Source organism: Convolutriloba macropyga, chromosome 2, assembly GCF_964194025.1.
Source record: "Convolutriloba macropyga chromosome 2, txConMacr16.3, whole genome shotgun sequence".
Taxonomy (NCBI): Eukaryota; Metazoa; Xenacoelomorpha; order Acoela; family Convolutidae; genus Convolutriloba; species Convolutriloba macropyga.
This window is the reverse complement of record NC_134469.1, coordinates 66447326-66471556: the sequence shown is the minus strand read 5'-3', so window position 1 is coordinate 66471556 and position 24231 is coordinate 66447326. Positions and strand designations below refer to the sequence as shown.

Sequence of the window (24231 nt, the reverse complement as noted above, 5' to 3'; positions counted from 1 at the left end):
ATGTTAAAAAGCTGAAAGCATTCCACTACCACTAGAAACTATGCAGTAACCTTTAATAAAACTTTACAGCGGTTCCTTGACTCATAGGGCTGAAAAACTCAAAAATGACAAAAATTTTCAAAGCTTGGAAAAAATTGATAATTATTACAAAATTGCGTGTTTTTAGCGATCGGTTGTTCGTCAGTAGCCACAGGGGGGGGGGGGGGTGTGATAGTGGGGGGGGGGGGGGGGGGTCAACAGTGGGGGTGTCTTCAACCTCTAAGAACCGCCCTTCACATCACAAGTATAAGTCTCCAAAACAGTTTGAGCTGAAAGGCTCTAAGAGCACTTAATGCCCGCTGGGCGCTACCTATTTTTCCCGTTTTTGAGGACCAAAAGTCAAAAGCGTCAGAAGAAAAATCGGTCAAGTGAAAAATCGCAAAAAAACCGGCAGGACTAATATAATTACTACAAGTTTCGTTTCAGAGCAATTAAAAACTACTAGCGAGAAAGCGACTTTTTGTTTAGACACCGTTTTTTCACTCTACTTTAGAATTAGAGCGAAAAATTTTACGCCGCAAAACCAATCGCCTTTTCGCTCCATTTCCTGTTTCTGTGTGACCAAGATCACTACTCCAATTTGACTTCAAAAATCATGAAAATGTGCGAACAGATCTTAAAAAAAGACAACGCTCCAATTCAAATTCTTTGAATTGTAATAAAAAAGAGCGCCTAAATAATTGCCGTTGAGAGGCCGACGGCGGCTAGTAAACAAAAAGTTGTAAAAAAGTATAAATTTCAAAAAACTTTCAAAAAACACGCTCGTCTTTAACTACTGCTAATTAAAATATCGATTCGTGCGAGGGCATATGAGTATCTATCGCAATCGCAAAGCTGACAAGGAGTAAGATCACAATTTTTCTTTCCTGTACAAAATGAATAATCTGGTGCTTAAACATCGAGGCTATGAATAGAAGATGGGCCATACAAATTTCAATTAAATTGCCGAAGAGAATCGAAGGATAAATTCAATCAGTTCGCCCAAAACATCCCAGCTAAAATTAGACAAAGTCTGCTTTTAAAAGATTCCAATCTCATTAAGCATAGGAGAGCTTCAAGTTTAAGTTACGTCATTCTGATGAAATCAATGAGACCTTCAAGCATTAAGGTTGCACGTTTCATTTTAATAGAAAAGGCACCACCGTTTGACTTCTTGTAGTTAAATTTTCGGCAAAAGCGCCGGAACTGATTTCATCTTCCTAAAATTCTGAACATGTGCAATTTACTCTGCTGGAAAATTAGGTCGCAAAGCGTGAAAAAGTCAGATCAGGAACACAAAAAGACAAGGCAAATAAAAGTCACAAAAATTAAACAAATTTATCTGTACTTCTCAATCTCTGAGAAATAGGTAAAAAGCACTCAGGGCCAATCTACGAACCATGAGCCCAAAAAGCAACTTTAGCCTCCGTATTACTTGTTTTAAATAGACTTGAATGAACAATAAATGTGAAGCAGGATTACATTCATTACTACACTTTGACTCATAATCTAAGCTTCAGCTCTAAACATCAGAACGAAACAGCAAGATCTCTTCTATGATGTAGAAAAGTGTTCATTACTAGTCAACTGAATGGATGCGCGTACATTCGTGTTTGCTATTTCATACAAAATACGGTTCTCTAAAAATTGCAGCAGACCAAACTAAACGTTTGAAAAATTGAGCTCAATTTTTAAGGTTTTTAATTCAGAAGGTCACCGTCTATTCATTTATACAATATATTACATCTGTACATGATATCTAAGTCAATAGCTACAATAGCTCTTACAGAGTGGTAATGAATTCCATAGTGTAGCTGATTATCATTTTTTCTTGCCCTTACTGCCTGGCCTTTTGCCTCCTGGGGCAGTGGCCATTTGTGTCTCCTCGATGGACTGCAGCTTCTGGTTCATAGCCTCGTCATTGGTCTTAATGTTCTCCTCTAGAGTACTCTTCATCTGCTGAAGATGTTTGTCCAGTTCCTCCTGTATGATGGCCTTCAACTCCTTCATGGCTGGTGTCTCATCCTAAATACACAGGGCTAATATAATTCAGACGAATACCAGCAGATTATCAGATGAGGAATCATTTCTCTTCGCAGGCCCAACTAAACCATGTAACATGGATATTTCACTTTTTATGATTAAATAATTTGTACTGGCGCAACGTGCTGCAGGCTATTTCAAATTGAAAAGGCGCAGATCAGAAATGACGGATCAGATTTTACCAACCGGATTTGGGTCTAAGAGCATTTCAGCGCTGAACCAGCATATTTAAAGAGTAAAAACTTAATTCAGCTCTGAAACATTGCATCTCCAGATTATTATCATAGCTGGCAGATTACCAGAAAATAGCCGCAATCGCTTCGTAGATCTGCAGTCCCAAAAAACCGAAAAAAAGACAGACCAAAAAAATCGTCCTTTCATTTAAGACTGATATTTTATATTTTGATTAAAAATCAGTATAAATTTTTGCTGCCTATATTAGCTGCTCTCAAATAACCTTCATTTAGAGTGACACACACCCATTTGACCTTATCTCTTTGAATTGAAGTAAATAAAAGTCAATTTCAAAGTGAGAAGTCATTTTTGAGAGTGAGGTAAGTCAAGTGTGAACGAAAATTTAATCACGCGAATGAACAAAAATACTCGCTCCATTAAAAGCGAAAAATGACGCCACACACGCACTTCAGTTGAAATTGCATGAACGAATGAACAAAAAGCAGATTTGAAGTGGTTGTGACGTCATATGGTCGTAACAAAAATCGCGACGACGAAATAAAAAAACATAGAGGGACAAGTCTTGACGTACAATTCAAATTTTCATTGACTAAACGGAAAACTAGACCTAGATCGGACTATGAATGGCTTGGAAAAACCATTTAGAAAAAAATCCTATCCAAAAAATTGAAAAAAACGTAAAAAATGAAGTAAAATTGCAGTATGCCAACAAAAAACCACTAGCGAGAAAGCGAATTTTTGCTCAAAAACCGTTTTCTGACTCCACTTTAAATTTAGAGCGAAAAAATTTCGCCGCAAAACCACTCCCTTTTTCGCTCCACTTCCTGGTTCGGCGTGACCAAAACCACTACTCAAATTTGACTTCAAAAATCATGAAAATGTGTGAACAGATCTTAAAGAAAAAAGACAGCGCCCCAATACAATTCAAAATCTTTGAATTTTAAAATACCAAGAGAAGGCCAATAACAGCCCCAGCTATCGCTGTTTCGCCTATTAATAAGTTTCATTATGTGCAGTTTTTCTTCATTATGATTATATTGAGGTCATCGCGTTCGCCCAGGCCAGGCTAAATTTATCCTGTATAGCCTAAAAAATACTCATACCACAAAATTAAGTCTGTGCAGAACTTTTGTCAAACTTTTGTGTGTTTTAACTGGTAATTACTATACTAGTATTTAAACTATTTATATATAAGCTAGTTTGTAGTCAATTACCGCAAAGCCCAAATAGATTAGTGCTTCCGACTTGCTACGCCAATGAAATGATAAAAGTACCCTCGCGGAAGTTCGAATGGTATATAAAGCAAACCTTGTTGGCGGGAGTTAGGTTATCATAACAATTTTCATGAAGTTAATTTTACTAAAAATCAATACTGGCCAGTGTAAATTGAGAAATGAACAGGGTACTGGTCATCCTAAAAAAAAACCGAATGTCTCCAGACTGATTCAGCGCTGATTTGCTCTGCCAACAACCTCCGGGCAATTGCAAATCACAGATGTAGAGGAAAAAAGTTAATCAAATTCAAATCATACCCGGCAGATTGCCAGAAAACAGCCGCCATTGATTCCCATAACACCGATTGAGATTGAAAGAACAGAAAGAAATGGAAAAACTGACTGATATAAAATATTTTTAAAGTTCAAACAATTTTATTTCATTTGGTTGTTAGACCTACACCTTTTTCTTAAACAGAGGATACAGGAGCTAAAATTGATACCAATAAGCATACGAGATGGTAATTAAGACTTCTAAGAACCAACATCAAGTAGCGGACATAAAAAATTGGGCTTAGTGGTTTTATCCCGTTTCTATTTTTGATTCCGTTTCTTGATGATACTATTAACATTAAGAGTGCTTTTCTGAGCAACTGCTGTTTAAAAGACTTTAACCATTAAGCGAACGAATAGCGGCAAAATGAGGTAAAACTAAACAAAATTTGGCATCAAAGAAATGAATTAATTGATGACCTAATATCTTTTTGCATCAACATCAAACTAAGACAAAACAAAGTCCCAGACCCCAAAAGCACAAACATGAACAAAAAATTCCAAAACCAGTGAGAAAAGGTCATTTTCCAAGTTTTAGTGTTTAAAAAATCCATACAAAACGCAACAATTTGGGAAAATGTTGACTCTATCCGTCCTTAATATAATTCGATAAAGCAAGAACCTTGTGGGAATCAATGACAGACAGATCAAAAGAGGAAAAAGCTGAAGAAAATTGGCAGAGACGAGAAACTTTGAGATACAGGGGTGACAAACTAAGAGACGTCACATGGTCGTAACAAAAAACCGCGACGACGAAGTAAAAAAAAACATAGCAGGACAAGTCCTGACGTACAATTCAAAGAATTTTCATTGACTAAACAGAAAACTAGACCTAGATCGGACTATGAATGGCTTCGGAAAACCATTTAGAAAAAAATCCTATCCAAAAATTTAAAAAAAAACAGTAATAATCAAAGTGAAATTGCCGCATGTGAACAAAAAACCTCTAGCGAGAAAGCGAATTTTTGTTTAAACACCGTTTTCTTACTTCACTTTAAATTTAAAGCGAAAAAATTTCACGCCGCAAAACCACTCGCTTTTTTGCTCCACTTCCTGTTTCGGCGTGACCAAAATCACTACTCCAATTTGACTTCAAAATTCATGAAAATGTGTGAACAGATCTTAAAAAAAAGGCAGCGTCCCAATACTATTTACTATACTAGTATATACACTATTTATATATAAGCTAGTTTGTAGTCAAATACCACAAAGCCCAAATAGATTAGTGCTTCCGAATTGCTACGCCAATTAAATGATATAAGTACCCTCGCGGAAGTTCGAATGGCATATACAGCAAACCTTGTTGGCGGGAAATAAGCTATCATAACAATTTTCATGAAGTTAATTTTACTAAAAACCAATACTGGCCAGTGTAAATTGTGAAATGAACGAGTACTGGTCATCCTAAAAAACAGAATGTTTCCAGACTGATTCAGTGCAGATTTGCTCTGCCAACAACCTCCGGGCAATTACAAATCACGGATGTAGAGGAAAAAAGTTAATCAAATTCAAATCATACCCGGCAGATTGCCAGAAAACAGCCACCATTGATTCCCATAACCCCGATTGGGATTGAAAGAACAGAAAGAAATAAAAAAAAAACTGACTGATATATAAAAATATTTTTAAAGTGCAAACAATTTTGATTTCAATTGGTCGTTAGACCTACACATTTTTCTTAATGAGAGGATACAGGAGCTAGAATTAATACCAATAAGCATTAGAGATGGTAACTAAGACTTAAAAGAACCATGATCAAGTAGCGGGCATCAAAAATTGGGCTTTTTGGTTTCATACCGTTTCTATTTTTAATTCCGTTTTTTTGATGATAAAATTCACTTTAAGAGTGCTTTGCTGAGCAATTGATGTTTAAAAGCATTTTAACCATTAGGCGAACGAATAGCGGCAAAATGAGGTAAATCTAAACAAAATTTTGCATCAAAGAAATGAATTAATTGATGACCTAATATCTTTTTGCATCAACATCAAACTAAGACAAAACAAAGTGAGAAAATGTCATTTTCTAAGCTTTAGTGTTTAAGGAATCTATACAAAAAGCAACAATTTTGGAAAATATTTACACTATCCGTCCTTAAAATAATTCCATAAAGCAAGAACGTTGTGGGAATCAATGACAGACAGATCAAAAGAGGAAAAAGCTGAAGAAAATTGGCAGATACGAGAAACTTTGAGATACAGTGGCGACAAACTAAGAGAACCTCACAACAATAAGCCATTAACAACAGTATATCATAAAATTTTGAAAGTCATAAAATACTTCATAGCAGTTCTAATGGCTGAAAAAGGGGACAAAACTACAAAAGAAGTCAAGATTAAGAAATTCACTTAAACATTTCGAATACAAAAAGTATCCCAGTGAATGAAAAAGTTCGCTAAAAGCTGATGCCATTAAATTCACTACCATTAAGCCACCCTAAAGGGCCAATAAAAATTTATAGCTATTTGTTTGAGATTAAGCAATAAGACAACAAGAATGTAACACCAAAAAATCAATTTTTACAAAAAGCAGGTGTCAGAATCTTAAAAACGATTACAATGGACTCAACCGACTAATTAAATTGCACTATAATTCATTAGCAACCGATGAAATCTGCAATTATTGAGATTAAGAGATAAAATTGCAAAAAGTTCAAACAAAACTAATAAAATTTTAAAAAACCAGTAGCATTCTTTGAAAAGAGCATATAAGTCAATGCGTATAATGTATAACAAATACTAAAAAATTTTGTTAAAAAACCAGTAGCATTCTTTGAAGAAGAGCGTATAAGTCAATGCGTATAGCGTATAAGTCAATGAAAAACTTAAAACTGAACCGATTAAATCATTGAGACTTGCAATTAAGGAGACTTAAAGATAAGACAACAAATTGAGCAATAAAACTTTGCCTAATTAAAAGGGCAAACTTTCAAAAATTATTTGAGAAAACAGATAGTGTCGGGGTAAAAAAGCAATAGCTGCAAGTTGATGAGTTTCATTAATTACCAATAGACACCATTAGCACACATATGTATCACATTAATAGCACCCAAGAGAACAAACAGTGAAAACAGTCAAATTGCCGCACGTGAAAAAATTCGCTTTCAAAAACCTAAAATTTGTTTGAATACCAACTTCTCACTCCGCTTTAAAGGTACTTGGAAAAAACACGCTTCAAACCTACTATCCTCTCCCCTAACCACTCCAACTTGATTAAAATCCCCACTCTAATTTGACTTCTCACTGACGTGAAAAAGCCGAAAAAAATGTAAACAGATCGTATAGCCGAAAAAAGTATCAAATACCCCAAGAATACATTAGATTGTAAAGAAAACCTAGCAGAAAAGTCATTTCATTGACTAAATAAACGACTAGGTCTAGAATGCACAATAGCTGAATTTGGAAAGCAACTAATAAAAATCTGATTAAAAAATTCAACAAATCTTTGACGGGAAAATCAAAGTCAAATTGCCGCACGTAAGCAAAAACTTGTTCAAAATTTCTGTTCAAATACTGTTTTCTCACATTACTTACTTTGATATTGGATTGAAAAAATTACGCAGAATCACTAGTATTTTATCTCCATTTTTTGTTTCAGCCTGACCAAAATCACTTCTCCAATTTATTTCAAAAATAATGAGAATGTCAGAAGAACATAGCATGAACATTTCTGGTAACGAACGAAGTAGTCTTCGCCGAAAAAAGTAGCCTTTCAAATCACTAGTCGCTTCATATTGCTTTCAAAAATTAGGAATCTTCTATTATTTTTTAGATAGTATTAGTACGAATACAAAGTAAACGTTGTTTCATATACGCGAAGCAAATAATCCGCACACACAAATTTGGGAAAGACATTAATAACTCACAAACATCTCCAATTTTGAAAATGAAAAAAATAGTTTACAAAAATTGTATCAAATTGCCCAATTGTTATGTCAAACTCTATTAAAGAAGTAGCTTCGAACAAAAAAACTTAATTCAATTTATAGAAGACAGAGACCATAGGACTTACCATAGACCATAGGCCTCAATTTAGTTACCAATACATTCAATAAAGCAGTTCTATGGGTCCAAAATTTCAAGCAAACTTAGAGCTCAAAAACACTTTATTTACCAGAAAGCTTTGAAACTATCAAATCTGAATGCTGGACACCAAAAAAAATGAAAACGAAAAAAAAACAGCATGAAAAAGCAGCACGTGTTCACAAAATTTCACTCGCCTAAGCAGTAGCTTTTTTACACCAGTTCTCGCTCTTTTTCAAAAGAATGAATGAACCAATAAACATCGCCGGCAGATTGCCGGATAAAAGCCGCCGTTGACGCGCTTGATGAACATCAGGATTCAAACATAAAAAAAAAGAAATTGGCCGATTTTTTTTCCATTTTTTTGTCAAAAACTTCTATTTTGGCGTGCAGTTTCAGTTGGAATCTAAAACTATACCTAATTCAGCTTCTAAACTGAAAGCTAATAAGATTAATACCAATGCCTGCTAGCAAACACTCTAATGAACTTAGATATCCTAATTCTATATCCTAATTCACAATGACTTAATGACCGGGCTTTATAGGTTTATCAATCTTTTGATTTTGATCTTTTGACTTTGACAGTACTCACCACATTGCGTAATTGAATGCGTGAAAGAATTTAAAACTCATTCAGTTGATACAGTGAGTGAAGTAAGTCAGAAGTCAAACGTGAAAATCTTTGACTTATGTAAAACGAAAAACGTGATCAAAAGGTAAAGTGAGTTAAAAAAAGGAAGGCGCCTAAATATTAGCCGTTGAGAGGCTGACAGCGGCTATTAATCAGTCTTTCATTTCGCTGCTCTTCGAATTTGATCGCCGAAACAACATTTTCGAACTTTATTCACTCCATGAATTTCCTGGTTCTTTTGCTCGCTCACTTATCAAAAAAAGACATCCCGAAGAAATCTGAAAACGTTTCGAAGAGCCGTCTCCGCCCCATAAAACTTTTCAGAAAACTATAAACTTTTGAAACTACTCAATAGAAAAGAAGGCAGTTTAAAGTCAATTGGTGATATATTAAGCCTCAGAAACAACAGAACTAAAAAAAAGAAAAATTGAACTATATTATTGTGTAGTGAGCTGCACACAGAAAAGAAAACCTTTCATTAAAACACCCGAGACCACTGTGATCGAAGACATAATAAGAAAGCCATAATAGGCGTACAGTACTACCTAATTTTGAAAAATTAAAATCGCAAGAAATTAACAAAAGATGCAACTTAACCTAAATGTGTCAAATTACGCAACAAAAACACTGTTTTTTGCCATCAAAAAAGTAACCAAACGCTAACTAAAAAAACAGGTGAGCTAAATTCCTCCATTCAAATCCCCTGGAATGCAACGAAAAAAACAAAGGTCAAAAATTTGCAAAAATGGCCTAAAAATCAGCAAAATAGCCAAAAAACTCAGAAAAAAAATTGACCACCTCAACTGGCATAATGATTAACCTACTAAAAACTACTCATTTTGAAACAAAACATGGAAATGAACAACGGAATAGTATCTGAACAGAAAAGTTAAAGGCATCTGATAAAAACTGAAAAAAGTTGAAATGCCAAAACAATTAATCAAGAAAGACCAAGCGACACGTTTAGCTTTTATTCATTAAACGACTACAGATTGACAAAAAACTCAACAAAAAAAATCCAAGAGGAGAAAGCGGAGGTACCGGAAAAGAAATGAAGATCAAAAAATAACACTGCATTATTTCAACAAAAATTAGGTGCAAGTAATGGAAAAAAAGTCAATATGCTACGACCAAACCATAATTTTATTAAACGTTCACTACTAGTTCTGACCAAGCATACAAAAAACAGCACCTCGGCAATTTATACGAAAAAGCGCAGAATGAATAAAAAAACAGAAAAAGTTAAAAATTTGAATTATTTTTCATTGACAAGTGCCTTTTCTAGCTTCAAGTTTCTTCCAGCAACAACTGAAGAACTATGAAAAAACACCGAATATTGAGCGAAAAGCTAGCGAAAGTGAAAAGTAGCAAAAATAACAAAATCAGAAGTCGCAAAAATTTGAAAACAACGAATCTCCGCAAAAATCTGCATAAAAAACTCAATTATCTTTACCAAAACAACTCAAAACTAAAATCGAAAAAATCAAGAATCAGAAAAAAACGGCTGACTAGAACCATATACATCCCCAAATGCTACAAAAACCAAAATACAAAAAACAATTAAAAACAATCTAGAAAAAGTTTAATGAATTCTGATATTATGAGAGAAGATAGAGCCAAATAAAATAATTTAGGAGCAAAGAGAGTATTAAAATGCTCTACAAGCGACAGACAAGTCATAATAGGCTAACAAATTATTTAAGAAAACAAAAAAAACTGCAAAAATTTACCAACAACTAAACCATATACATCCCCAAATGCTAAAAAACTCTTTAAGGAGCAAAGAGTATTTAAATGCTCTAAAAACGACAGGCAAGTCATTATAGGCTGAGAAACTTATCTAAAATTAGAAAACAAACCAGTGCAAAAAATTAAGAATAATAATTTAAAATATCTCAGTTATATTATATTATCTTGACTATGCAAAATTTGCCTTTCAACAATTCGGTTAATATAATAATTCTGTAACTAAAGGCAGAAACTAAATTTTAATCTTATATCCTAAAATCAAAATGCCTGTATATAATGTAATTACTGGAAGACCAGAGTATGCACATCCATGCACACTTCAGGAGTGTATGCTCTTAGTGTTTGCTTAGTGTTGTATAGCGATGAATGGGCACTATTTATCATGATATATGAAAGGTTCATTTGTTTTGTCATATCCCACCTCTTCCTCCTCCTCGTCAGCCTCAGTGACTTCGACAGTGAGTCCCGTGGCGGCAGTGCCCGGTTTGGACTCTTGCTCTTCCGAAACTACCTCACTCCCACTCTCATAAATCCCTAAATAAATAGTTCGCGTTTCCTCGTACTCCAACTTTATTCAGTTGAACTTTGATTTATTTCAATTTACCAAAACTTTAATAAAGTTGTTTCCAGCTTTAATTGCTTTTGATTCGACGCAACTATCAAGCTTACATTCATTGATTGGCTAATAAATTTAGAAAAGGAAAAAAGTTTATAGGCAGTAAAATTTCATAACATCACTTCATGCTACCACCCGCACTTCCCTTCAGTTGCATCTATATAACATAAATAATTTAGCATTTCACTTGGCAGAAATCAGTACATATAATCCTGCCACTTGGCAACACTCACGCACTTGGAAAAATGTGTAGCCCTTAGAGAATAGTTGTGACTTTTATAAGAAAAAATACTAATTTCATAGCAAGTCGGAAAAGGGGGAGCTGTTTAAAAAAAATAAAGAAAAACCAGAAGAGACAAAGAAAATATTAAATTATATTAAAATAATTGGGAAAATTGAATACTTTCGTTTATCTCTTCGGTAATTTCTCTGGCCTCTTAAACAAACTACTTTATATTCAGGTCCCCTATATCAGAGGATATTTGATTCGACAGCAAAGGTTTGGGGCCATTATTGTAACTTTTTTGATTAAGAAAGAGAAAGATCAGAAGTTTTTAATTTTTAAAGAAAACCATATTTTTATGAAACTCATTGGGCACCGGATGGACCATCGGATAGCTAGAAGAAACTTAAATACTTGAGATAAGCGGGAACTTAAAAATTTAACATTTGTGAAAACACAAAAATGACAAACTGAAAATTTTTACAAGTTGGGACTCCATAGTTTTCCATCCCCGATTTTGAGAAGCGAAGCCCGGAGCGACCGTAGGTTATATCATATCACCTGGTTAGGGTTATCTCTAAGCTATCTATGGACCCAACGAAAGCATTTTACCTAAATGTCTAACTATTAAACCTTATATGGGGCAAAGGTGCATTTTTCATATAAATTCCAATTATTGCTAAGATTCTTAATATGTTTATTATATCAACTTTTAGCTGTTTATTATCGGTCAAGTGCTGTATATTCAGGGTATTTGGTAATGCGCAACTACCATCATTACTTGTGTCATTTAAAGCATATTGAGCAGTTAACTACCATTTAATGTGTATATACTGAACTCACTTTATTCGATCAACCAATCATGACTGATTAACAACGATGTAAATGATGATATTCATCTTATTAATCGCTTGATAAAGTTTGTTTAGAGAGCGCAACCGTATTTTAATTAGAACCTGTAGAAACTGTTATAAAGAGCATTTCGCTCTCGTTTAGACTATATTTCACCCCTTAATCAACTTTGGTCTTTTGTGTTAAGTTTTTGCTAGATTTTAAAATCAACAGTTCCTACGTTAGTTAAGTTTTCCTACAATACGTTAGCAACATTACTATCAGTTGACTGAAGCCTTACAAACTTCAGTACGAGATTGAACATGGTTTATCACTCAGGTTATTGTTAACTTCAATCAAACTTGCGACCGAGCAAATAATAGTTTAGACGAGATTCTTAGTCAATTGGATTTAGCGAAGAACCAGTCCAGCGTAAAAGTGGAGAATCAGGCTGTCCAGAAGGGGTTCCAGTAATATTCTTGATTCTCAGCCGAAACAATATTTTAACAAAATTTGCCTTTATCAGTTCTATATTCCGTTGACATAAAGCCAAAAACCTATTTCAGTCAAACTTCCGTAAAAGAATTTCTTTTAAAACTTGAATACTTGCTGCTATGCGTTGTAAACCGTTCACATTATAACCATACATCTTTTTATAAGTTGATGACATAAAATAACAGAATTGGTCCATTCAGGCACTCAAAAACGACAGGAAAAGCAGCCACTTGAAAGGGCGAGTTTTTCGATTTCAACCTTTAATTGACTTTGAAGTTTGCGCTGCCCAAATGATTTCAATTCGATTAGTAGCCGACTTAATGGGATTTCTACCTTTATATGTTCACTTCAAATAAAAGCAGGCAAAGTTTTTTGTGGTAGAAAAAGTTTTTCTTATTTGCTGCAACATACTGGCTAAAATCAAGTCCACCAGTTAATTAACCTTTGATAACCCTATAATCAGCCGAATTGATCATATACGGGGAATTTGTAACACGAAGAAAAAACTAGTCATTCGATAAAAGAACGAAGAATAATATCTTTGCCAACACTGCAACAGTCCTCTCAAATCCTGGTTGACCTTATTTCTTCAGTTGATTCAAATTTGCACGCTCTCACAGGAGCCGTTTTGCTTTAGTAATAAAAGCATACGAAACCCATAGATCTGAATCTATTCTTGTTCACAAGTTGTAATTTCTCTGTGCTCTTAGGCACATTGAATGCTTCACATTTCGCTCTAATTTCCTCTTTCAATCTTAATATCAAAACCAATTTCAAACACATCTGAAAGATTGCCAGAGAATAAAAATAGGTACGATTGGTTTGTCCATTTGTGGTCTCAAAATACCAATAGAAAGACCTGGACACAAAATATGAAAATTGTCAAACCTATGAATTGTTTATACATACTGCTATCAAATAACTTTACTGCTATCAGTTGACACCACTAATTAGAGTAAGAATTTTTTGAGATGGAGAGAAGTTCAGTGATCACAAATAAGAGGCAATTTAAATTTTAAAAAATCGAGTTGTCTGAAAATTTGCAAAATGCGGACTAGATAATTGATACCAGCTTCCATTGTCACCATATAAACACCAATCAAATATGTTTATGCTTAAATAAGGCCGCTATTAAATTGTTTCCAAGCTTTAATTGATATTATTCTTGGTACGACTCGAAAATGAAACTTAATTTCAAATTTCGAGCACCAAAGTTCCACCAAAAAATAGTTTGACCTTACATGCGTTTAGATTATGCTTCCTAACCTCGATTAGTCACAAAAACTCAACTTTTGAGCGGACAAAAACATCACGACGAAGGCCACCAACCTTTGTAATTGAAGCTTACATCCAACTGGAGTTTCGGCGTGAACACGAATTTGTAGAGCTTGAAGTGGCGGAAATAAGAATTGACTATGTACTCAGACACCAGCTTCGCCTCTTCTGGGCCGAAAAGCTCAATTCCGAATGGCGGTCGTTTTACACTGTGGCAGAGAATGAGATCTTTCATGTATTTGTAACACTGGGGCAGATTGTTGAAAGGCGTCTCAACGGCCGCTTCGTGAATACTTTTAATTACAGAAAAGAGAGCAGAAGTCTGTTCAGAGGTGAAGTTGGATTTGCGACTGAACTGAAGTGTGTAGTAATATAGATCAATCAGAACTGTCTCCTGCTTATTGTCCTTGAAAGTCTCTAAGTTGAAGATACTCGCCAGATACTCCTTCACATCATTAACATTGTGCCATTTGACATCCAACTCCAACAGATTCTCTAAAGTCAAGTCATTCCAAATCATAACTTTAGCCTTCAAATCATGAGGCAGTTTAACATCAGTGACAACGTTGACCTTCCGGAATCCCTCAGAATCAGCTGTAGTGGCAATGCCCGCAGATCTGGGCCCAGCTTGTGAGCTGAGAGTCATTATAAACTAAAATAAAGCGCACATTTGAATACGGAACACTAGCAGGTTCAATGTGTTTAATCATTACATCAAGTGGCATTAGGCTCTGGAAATCGGGTTATTTTTGAGAACTGTTCCCTAGTTTCGTTGTTCATCAAATTGTTCCCTTTGGTCAAATTTTTCCTAGAACTGGAGCTCATATTTAAGCAAAGTCAAGTCTATCCTGTGCACCTATGGTTGTACCGTTGACGCAACCAATTATCATATCATATAGAGAACATTCATTCTTTACAGCCTCTCGTACACCCCCTTGTTTAAGGGCGCAAGCAACCCAAAACCGCCGGTCAATAGTCTCCAGACCTTCCAGGGTGGCATAGATCAAGAAGGATGACTAGCACCAGGGGCGTCGGAGGAGCCGCAACGTGGGGCCTCTACATACGGGTTAGAGGGAGTTCGGGCTAGAGGGCCTCTAGTTTTTGTTTCACCAATTGGACAGTTCTTGGTGTCTAACCATCCATCTTTGACCAAGCAGTAGTTCTGAAAACTTTCAGCAAACTTATAAGTCCGAGGACATACCGGGCACTGAAATTCCGCCTCGTTACTTTGATTCGCTGTGTTCCCACTCAATTCAGTGCTTCCCGGTTCTGCTGATTGAATATTTGCTTGAGTTGCAATCTATCAACTATTGTGCACTGAAGTTGCGCCTTTTTACATGGTCTAGGCACCATCTTATCTGCTCGTATGTCTTTCAATAGCCCATAGCTGGACAAACCATAGGCGCACTAGTAATTCTGATTGCTTGGAAAGGAGTCATAGCCAATTCCTCGCCACTTTCAATGTGTTCTTGTCTTGAGATGTCTTTTCTTGTTGCGAAATGCATAGCACAGTCGCCTTTATCGCACGCAACAATTTGATTTCTCGTGCCCATTTATAAAAATTGAGTATTCACTTTGCTTGTGTACTCAATCTTTGATGGACTTTCAATCCATTTATTTATATTCTGTACTTCCATTCTCTATAGATCAAGCTTGAGGGGGAATAGCCAATCTTTGGCGTTTGTTTTCCTCCTAAGCATTACGGTCTCTCCATCGTTAAGCTTCTTGATGCTCAGCAAAAGCCTTGCTCTTTTTACTGCGAGTTCTGTTTCTTTGATGCTCCTTAGAGGGACTTTAAGTGCAAGTACAACATTTGTGTACGCTTTCCTGCTACATGTCTTGAGGACCATTTGACGTGCTTTTTTAAGAACAACGCCCATTTATTCGATGTCATTCGAATGCGTTATGGCTATTTCCAACCCATACAGGAGTCCCGGATTGGCACAAGTTTAAAAAAAAACGACATTTGATCCTCATTGTGAGAGTGGAGCTGACTAGAGCAGGTCTCAGTTTAACAATATCAACTCAACCTTTAGCACAGCTCCAAGCGTCCTATATGTCAGATAAGCAATTTAGTATCAAATCCACATACTTAAACGCAATGCTTTCTTTCAGTCTTTTACCCTGGATGCTGACATTACATGCTTTGTCCATGTTGACTGTCATGACTTCTGCCTTTGGAAATTGTATTTCCATGCCGCCATTTTCTACATCCAGGTTGTTTATTTAGCTTGCTCTGAGCTTTTTATGCGCACTTTGTGCTGATATCACTGGATCGTCTGCATAAACAAGAGGATCCTTTAGGGTTAGACTTTTTTTGCAGACGTAGTCAAATAACAGGCAGAATATTTGAGGACCAATAACACATCCCTGTCTGACCCCTTTTCGAACTTGGTTTCTGAGTATCTTCCCGTGAAAACGATGAATCTAACATTCCAAAGAATCTAACATATCAGTTTTTGAGGGGTTTTGCAACTCTGAAAGTTTTCAGGGATCTCATTATGGCTTCTCTGTCAACCGAGACAAGGGCTTTGACAATGTCAATAAAGTCCATTATTAATGTTCTTTAGCTTTTCAAGACTTTGTATGACCTCTCCTATGCACCCTATTGCCTGCAAAGTGCTTCTTCGTTTTCTAAAGACAAACTGGTATGAGGCCAGTTAGCGATCTGTTCTCCCTCCAACTCTGCCTTTAATGATCTTGCACAAAGTTTTACTTCTAGCATAAATAAGGGCTGATAGTTGTTCGGGTGACGTCAGCCATTTCTTGAAAAATTTATTGATTTCCGCGTCGTTATATTTTTGGGCCACTTTCATTCTCTGTCCGGATGCTCTTTAGCACATTTGTGATATAGGGGACTAACTCCTCCGAGTCCGATTAGAATTTCTGGAACAACGCTTCGTTTTCCAGGTGCTTTCTCAAATTTCAGGGATTTTAAGGTTAATGTACCCTCGGCCTCATTTGGCTCTCTACAGAAGTCTTTTGAACTCTCTTTGTTTCCTTTGAGAGGGCTTCTATCACCGTGGCTTCTTGAGCCAGTCGTTGCTTGAACAGCTTTTGATAATGATCTTGAAACTGACTATTAATTCTTATTTTTCAGACATCAATTTCTCATGAAAACGATAGCAGCGCAGTTCTTTTTTTTCGTTGCCAATGAACCGAAAATCCATGTTCGGTTTTGAGAAAGATGAGACATTTTCAGCAATTAAAATATTATTATTGACAGTTACTTATTTTTCTACTAATTTTATCTAGTTTTTTGTCACCCACGAAATAGATGATATATTGACTGACTTAATTAAAATCTAAGGTAAACTAAAAAGCCACAGCTCACAATCTTTTTTCACAAGCAGTCCCTAAATAGAATTCGAAGAGGCCCATTACTCTCAAAAAGTTTGATAATACACAATTCGCTAACCTGTCCATTTTTTGATTAAAACTTTTTTCTTTGATCACTGAGAAAATATTTTTTGAGTTTTTGAGGTGAATTGTGAGAAAAAAACGTATTAAAGCAAAAACTCAAATGTAGAGGAAAAATTAGAAAACATCTCCAAACCTAACGCCAATTCCGGAGCATCTCGCATTTCTTGGAAAAATTAAGCTAATTTAACACAGATGGACTAATTCATCTTGTTTTAATTGTTTATCCAACTCATTTAAGCAAAAATCAGATTAGACTAATTGAAAATCCCTCTGACAAAAAGCGTCAAGAACGCCATTGTCTTTTCTTCTACCATTTTAGTTAATACAGTCACCTAATTATTACAGTCAGCTTAATATTCTCACTTTAGTTACATCAAAACTAGAGAACCTCTAAATATATAGCAGCCAAAAACTTCATAGTTCGCTCAAAATCTAGAGGATAAGAAATGATGAATCCAAATATTACGTTAACTATTTTGAATTTCAAATTCAACGATTTCTGTGCCATGTCAATTCAAACTCTTAGTAGTCGGATAACATTCTTTTGATAAGTTTGAAGTTACAATTAAATTTAATTCTTCCATCAAAAATCTTTTGTTGTGAATTATATCTGAGTTCTATACTCTATCTGCTTGCTATTTTGGATGAGCCAAGCTTCCACTATAATGGAGAGCGTTATTTGCAGAGTTATTTAGCGATACATGTGACAAACAGAAAAATAATTGATCAGCTTGTTCTTCTCCATAAGCATTTCTTAATATTCCCTTTAACACTTTTTAAAGATAAGCGGTCAACGAGTTAGGAAGACATTGATCAAAGGACTGCATCATAAAAAGTAACTTTTGCATGCCAACCACTATTGCATGCCAACGATTTCTGGGTAGCCATCCTCAATTGTTTTCAAATATTGACAGAGATAAACTGCGTGCCACCTACTAGGCCCTATCAAAGAGCTGAGTTCCCACATGCGTTCATCGCAAAATTTTATTTTTTCAATTAAATATCAAATATGGGGTCGGATGCAATTTTTACGTGGTATCAAGAACCCGATAACAACAAACCTGTTTATTTTTTGAGTGGTTAACAAAAAAGACTCGGAATTATAGGATTGCATAAAAGGCCTCGGCTTGAAGACAAGTACGAAGAACTGTGTTCCGCAAGCATTCGTGAAAAGTGTCTATGTAAAGCTGTGGACGAATAATGTAGTGGGCACTAATGCTACTGAGTCATTAATGTCACAGTGAGGTGCTTACAAAGCAATATGATGCTAAGAGAACAGAAGCGACTCATTCCAGCAAGTCTCAGCAAAATGCTGGCAAAAGAACTTTAACGGATCAGTCTATTCCAAATGGTAAAAGACCATTGAATCAGAGCCTCGAGTCAATAAGTACTAAACTGAATAAATTCCGAAAAAAACCCTGAGTTATTGCATGAATTTATTGACCCTCACAACAATCCAAATGATGCAGCACTGAATAAAAGAATTTCAAAGTCTGGCTGCGTTGTTTAAGAACAACGCCATGCAGCTTCAATTGTGGAATTCACATGGCAACTCTTTCATGTCACTTTCTGTCAACTTATTTTAATTTAACTAACCCGCGGTCTGATAACGCAAACGGTTAAGTTAATAGTGAGCATTGAGCAACTTGAAACTCGACCTAACGTTAAGATAATGAGTGAAGCCTGGCTAAATGACACGGTCTGTTCGTGGTTTGACATTGGCGGTTTTAGCCTCTACGTCAGCGACAGAAGAGGTAGTGTAGGCATGTATATTTGTGAAACGCTCAAAGTCTCAAAAAAACAGTGGGTCATCGCCGTTGAAATTTTCAGTGCTGATGTCCACGGTGTTTACAAGCATATAATAATCAATTTAATACCAATTGACAATCCACCATGCTATCAATTTTACAATTGGTTATGTAATATAGTCCTTGTTATCTATTATAAGTTGCAGATCAAAAATAATAGTTGCAGGAGATTTAAATATTGACATGCTTGCTGCGAAATCTTCCGTCTGCTAAGCTACGGGAGATGTTCTCGTCTCGATTTGCTTTTTCTATCACCATAACAAACAACACGTGAAACAGTTATTATAAAAAGTACGGTTCTGCAGTTTGGTTCGGCAGATCATTACATGTCAATACAACGTTCTGGTCTCTAAGAGTAGTATAAAAAAGTGACTAGAACCTCACCGGGGGGGACACTTTAGGAAGCCTGATTTTCTCGGCCCAACAACACCGGGGTGGGACACTTGAAAATTTTGAAAATCTGAATAAAATGTCCCCCCTAATTTTTTTCGCCAAAATGCAATTTTTGTCCCTCATATGGGGGTGGACAAACATGTTTTGTGGGTTAAAAAAATTGTCGGAAACACTTTTTTCAAAAATTGAAATTTTGGTCCCAAAATTTTTTCAAATTTTGTATGTATGTATGTATGTATGCGTGCATGTATATGTATGTATGTGTAAATGTATGTATGTATGTATGCTTTATGTATATGTATATATGTATATGCATGTATATATGTAATGTATATATGTATATATGTGTATGTATATGTATGTATGTGTATATGTATGTATGTATGTATGTATGTATTATGTATATGTATATATGTATATGCATGTATATATGTATTGTGTATATGTATATATGTATAAGTATATGTATGTATGTATGAATGTATTTATGTATGTATATGTATGCATGTATGTGTATGTGAGTATCTATATATGTATGTATGGATGTATGTATACAAACACACATTCATACATACATACATACATACATACTTACATACATACATACATACATACATACATAAATACATACATACATACAGATTTCAAGAAAAACAAGTTTTTACCTAAGTATGTACACAATTATGGTCATAATCACCTATGTCCATAAATGCATACATAAATTGGTGAAAACAACAGTAAAACAACTAACCTGTTAGTAGATGTATAAAATCATTAATGATATATTAATCGCAGAGTCATCAGATCATGCCCAAACATGTTCAGGGTCACAAAACTTTCCAAAATAAATTGACCAATCGGAGTGCTTGATTTATTATTCAAGTTGACAACCAATCAGCATTGAAAGATTTATAAACAAAAACTCTAAACGCTCACGTTCAGTAAACAGTAAATAATGAACACAATAGGAACAAAAGACATCAAGCTCATTCATGAGAAAGTTTTATCACTGAGAGGTAACATAAATTATACACACATATCTTATCGACAATTATGTTTCGTAGCTGCTTGTTCTTTGTTAGATCCAGAAGTTGATGGAGAAAAATTAGTTAAATTTAGACCCTATGGTGGTTTCATTGGAATTGATAATTCAAGACTAGATCCTTTATTGAAACGGAGCAAAGTGCTACGACTTCATGCTGCATTGCATGACGCCGCTGGATTTATAAAAGATTGTCGAAATAAAGGTCCTGGATATGTGTACGCTTTCCGTTACTCACCAGTAAACAATTGTCTTTTTGGACACCTGACAGGAATATTATTCATTCTATCAGTGAAAATTTTTCATTCACAATTGTTTCGTGAATTGGAATGCTAGAAAATTTTGGCAGCAAAACCACAAATATTATTGTCCTCGATCTCGAAGGTTTCAAACTCAGGTCACTTGGATTCATTATAAAAAAACTCAGTTTGTGTTCCAGTTACAACGATACAATATTTTTCAAACCGCCGCTTAAATTCGCTGATTTACCCGCACACGATAGACAAACTGTTATTTGGCTGACCATTAACCTACACGGTCTTGATTGGGACGAAGGTGATATACCTTACTGTGAATTGAAAACAATCTGTCTGAGTTTCAGTTTCCGATTCACACGGAAAAACTTTTTTGCTAAAGGCATTGAAAAGTGTGAGCTCCTCAGTAAGCTTTTAGAAAAAACTGCTTATAATCTGGAGGATCTAAATTGTCCCCGAATCTCAGAGATAATATCAGAAGAACAAGTTCCCTCCTGTTATCATCATTCAAACTTTCGTTCAACAAACGATCAATTATCAAATCACTGCGCGGAACGTAAAGCAAGAATATTTTCACAGTGGACACAAAGTGATGCACAGAGAAGACACGGCAACTTTAACAACTTATCTGTCAGACAACTTGAAGATATTAACTTGCTTGACTCCACTTGACGATCAGCCGATTGTAATATTCAACAGAGTTCAGGATCCCTCTCCACCAAAACAGAATAATTTTTCAAGTGATCAACAGAACCGAGCGAACTATCTCAACAATAAGCCAAACACAGCACAACAACCGCAATACAACTCGCTTTATAGTGCAGCAGCAAAACGTTATTTTGCAACCATTACTCTTTCTCCCGACGAGCTAGACAGCTTTAGGGCTTTCCCGCCCGTGATAGATAATTTCTATCACTTCCAACTATACGTAAAAAATAAACAGAGAGCTCGAGAACATCGGAATCAGTTCAATTATGGCTATGAACAAAACAAACCAGAAGCCTATGCAGTACCCCAAAGAGCAGCGAATCCCACGTTGGAAGCAATGGGCGGACAAAAAAGTTCCTCAATTTAGATTGAAAAAAACACCACCAGAACGTGAGCTATCACTTAATGAGATGCCGAATGAGTTGCGGTTATATGACTTGGAGCACCCCGAAGTTGAAAAACTCTTCAATCAACCATCGTTCGAGGAAAATGACTCATCAACCGTTTGTTATAAACTAGAGATGAAAAGCCATATTAAAGGTTTCAATTTGTTTGAGTTCTGGTACATGAAACAGTTGCCCAGTAAATAATTCAAAAATTTAACATTTTATATCATCATTGTTTCAATTCATTTTTCAATTAATTATTTTTCTCCAATGAATCAACGAGACGAGGCTGACGCCGGTATCAGTAATTTAGTCTTGGATGAATAACAAGGAGAGGCCCCCATGGCGTTGTTCAAATTCAACAGTGCCAAGGTCCGAAATAATATTTTTTGTTCAAGTTAGTATCATTGTCTTAATGATCATTCTTTGCTTCTCTATGCTCTTTATATTATCAGAAAGCTGTGAAGAGACATCAAATTGGATTGCTCTCTTATCGAGTTTAGTTGGTTACATTTTACCTAATCCCAAACTATGAACAAAGTTATTCTTACACATGACAGGGTATTCATGTCAATTGTAGGACCAAGTGGTTGTGGTAAAACAGAACTCTTGTTTCGAATGCTAAAAGGTTCGACCTTTTATCCACGCTTTGAAAAAATTTATCATTTTTACAAAGAGTTCCAACCACTTTTCAAAGATATGCAACGAGTTATACCAGGGATTGAGTTTCTAAAATACTCAGGCTTTGATATAACAAAAAATCTATCACATTGTCTGCTTATCTATGACGATTCATGTGAAGAAATCTTCAACGATAAAGAATTTGTAAAAATAGCTACCTCAGGACGTCATCGCAAATTACATGTTATATACGTCAAGCATAATTTGTTCCAGCAAAGCAAATGGTCCAGAACCATTGATCTGAATACAAACACATAACATTATTCAAGTCGCTTCGTGACATTCAACAAATTGAATATCTTGGAAAACAGTTGAATTGTCTCCAACTGATAAAAGAAGCATACAAACTAGCAACTGCGGAGCCCTTTGGACATTTGATGATTGATCTCGACCCAAAAACCAGTCAGGGTTTACGTTTTTCATCGCAACTAATTGGACCGGATCCTTCTATTTTTTTACATTTCGTCCCCTGAAGCAGTCATTACAACAATTACAAATGAAAAAGAAACATTTGCTTATGCTCAAGCAATGGGCAAATAAGAGGAATGAGAACACAGCTCAAACAGAAATATTACATCAGGGCGACTTCATTTGGTTCTTGAGTGACGGTGTGATGAACGTACTCTCTGTGTGATGAACGTACTCTCTGGAACGTACGTCTCCAATCAATCAAGTTAAATTAAAAAAATTCGAGAAACCACTACGTAAACTTGCAGACAGGCGAGTTGAAAAAAGTGAGAATCAAAATTTTTCGATCAGATTCTGGAATCCGTCTAATTAAACTGATTGCGTTACCTCGTATTGCTTTTCTGGAGCAAAATGCACACTGAAGAGTTTGTGCTAATTCCTCGTCACATGTATGCGAATGAACAACCTCAAATTGCTCAACTTCTCAACAATAAAAATGTCCGAGAGAAAGCAAAACAAATATCACTGTTGCAAAGAAGCAAGTCTCCACGAGCACCTTCTACCACGCAACAAGACACGCAACAGCAAACCGATAAAATTTTGGAGAATATCAAATATGAGTTGAAAGAGACTAGAGATGACAAAATTGATACAAAAATTTCAACTGAAATCAGGGAGCGAGTTTTGAGAGATATTAAACACCTTGACAGAAAAAAGTTTGAAAAAGCGAGCATAATATTGGAAAAAATAGAAGAGTCAGAACCTCTATCGCTGGATCAGACATCAAGACTAATGGTTAATAAGTTAAGCACGGGAATTCTTGTCGCAGATTTTCTTTACGATCTACAACAAACAACATCTAAGCCTTCACTTGAACATTACAAAGTCCTGACCTTTCTAGATATCAGTTCACAATTAACTTGTAATACATACGCAAAAAATTTTTTTGACTTATCACTAAACGAAAAGTTACAGTTGTTTGAGGATGAACCAGAAAACGAAGAATCAGGAGTCTCGAGAACAGAAGAATCAAAAGCTTCTGGCGACGATGAAGGAAGCTTTGAGGATGCAAAAGACGAAATCCAACCGTCTAGCTCGTGGACAAATTACTTTCTCTCACGTTAAACAATTGAACAAATTATACACAAAAGGTACTGCAGCTTTTGGTAGCATTGCTAACTTGAAGAAAGCCAATGGTTTACCAAGATCCAAAGTGGTTCAATACCTTCAGTCGAAAGCCCCATACACAAAATACAGACAATTCAGAAAAACTTTTCCGAGACTAAAAGCTGTTGCATACAGAATAAACGAAATCTGGTCTGTCGATGTGGCGTATATGGATAAAATTGCCCAACAAAACGAAGGAGTCAAATACTTACTGGTGGCTGTTGATGTTTTATCGCGATACCTTAGAATGCAACCAATGAAGGCTTTATATGCCAAAGACGCTGTTGAAGCGTTCAAAAAAATGATCAAACAGAAAAA

The 24231-nt window shown here is 35.6% G+C and overlaps 2 protein-coding genes across 2 annotated transcripts in view; one reads left to right on the top strand and one right to left on the bottom strand.

Annotated features, from left to right (window-relative positions):
* The window catches only part of LOC142334629 (uncharacterized), a 418890-nt gene that overhangs the window by 309382 nt on the left and 85277 nt on the right, over positions 1–24231 (top strand). The window lies entirely within an intron of this gene.
* On the bottom strand, positions 1703–14292 carry LOC142335410 (cilia- and flagella-associated protein 119-like). The gene is made up of 3 exons (XM_075383886.1): positions 13698–14292; positions 10625–10737; positions 1703–2043 (listed from the first exon to the last, which is right to left on the bottom strand). The coding sequence occupies exons 1-3, from the start codon at positions 14287–14289 to the stop codon at positions 1840–1842; spliced, it is 909 nt and encodes a 302-aa protein (XP_075240001.1). The 5' UTR covers positions 14290–14292; the 3' UTR covers positions 1703–1839.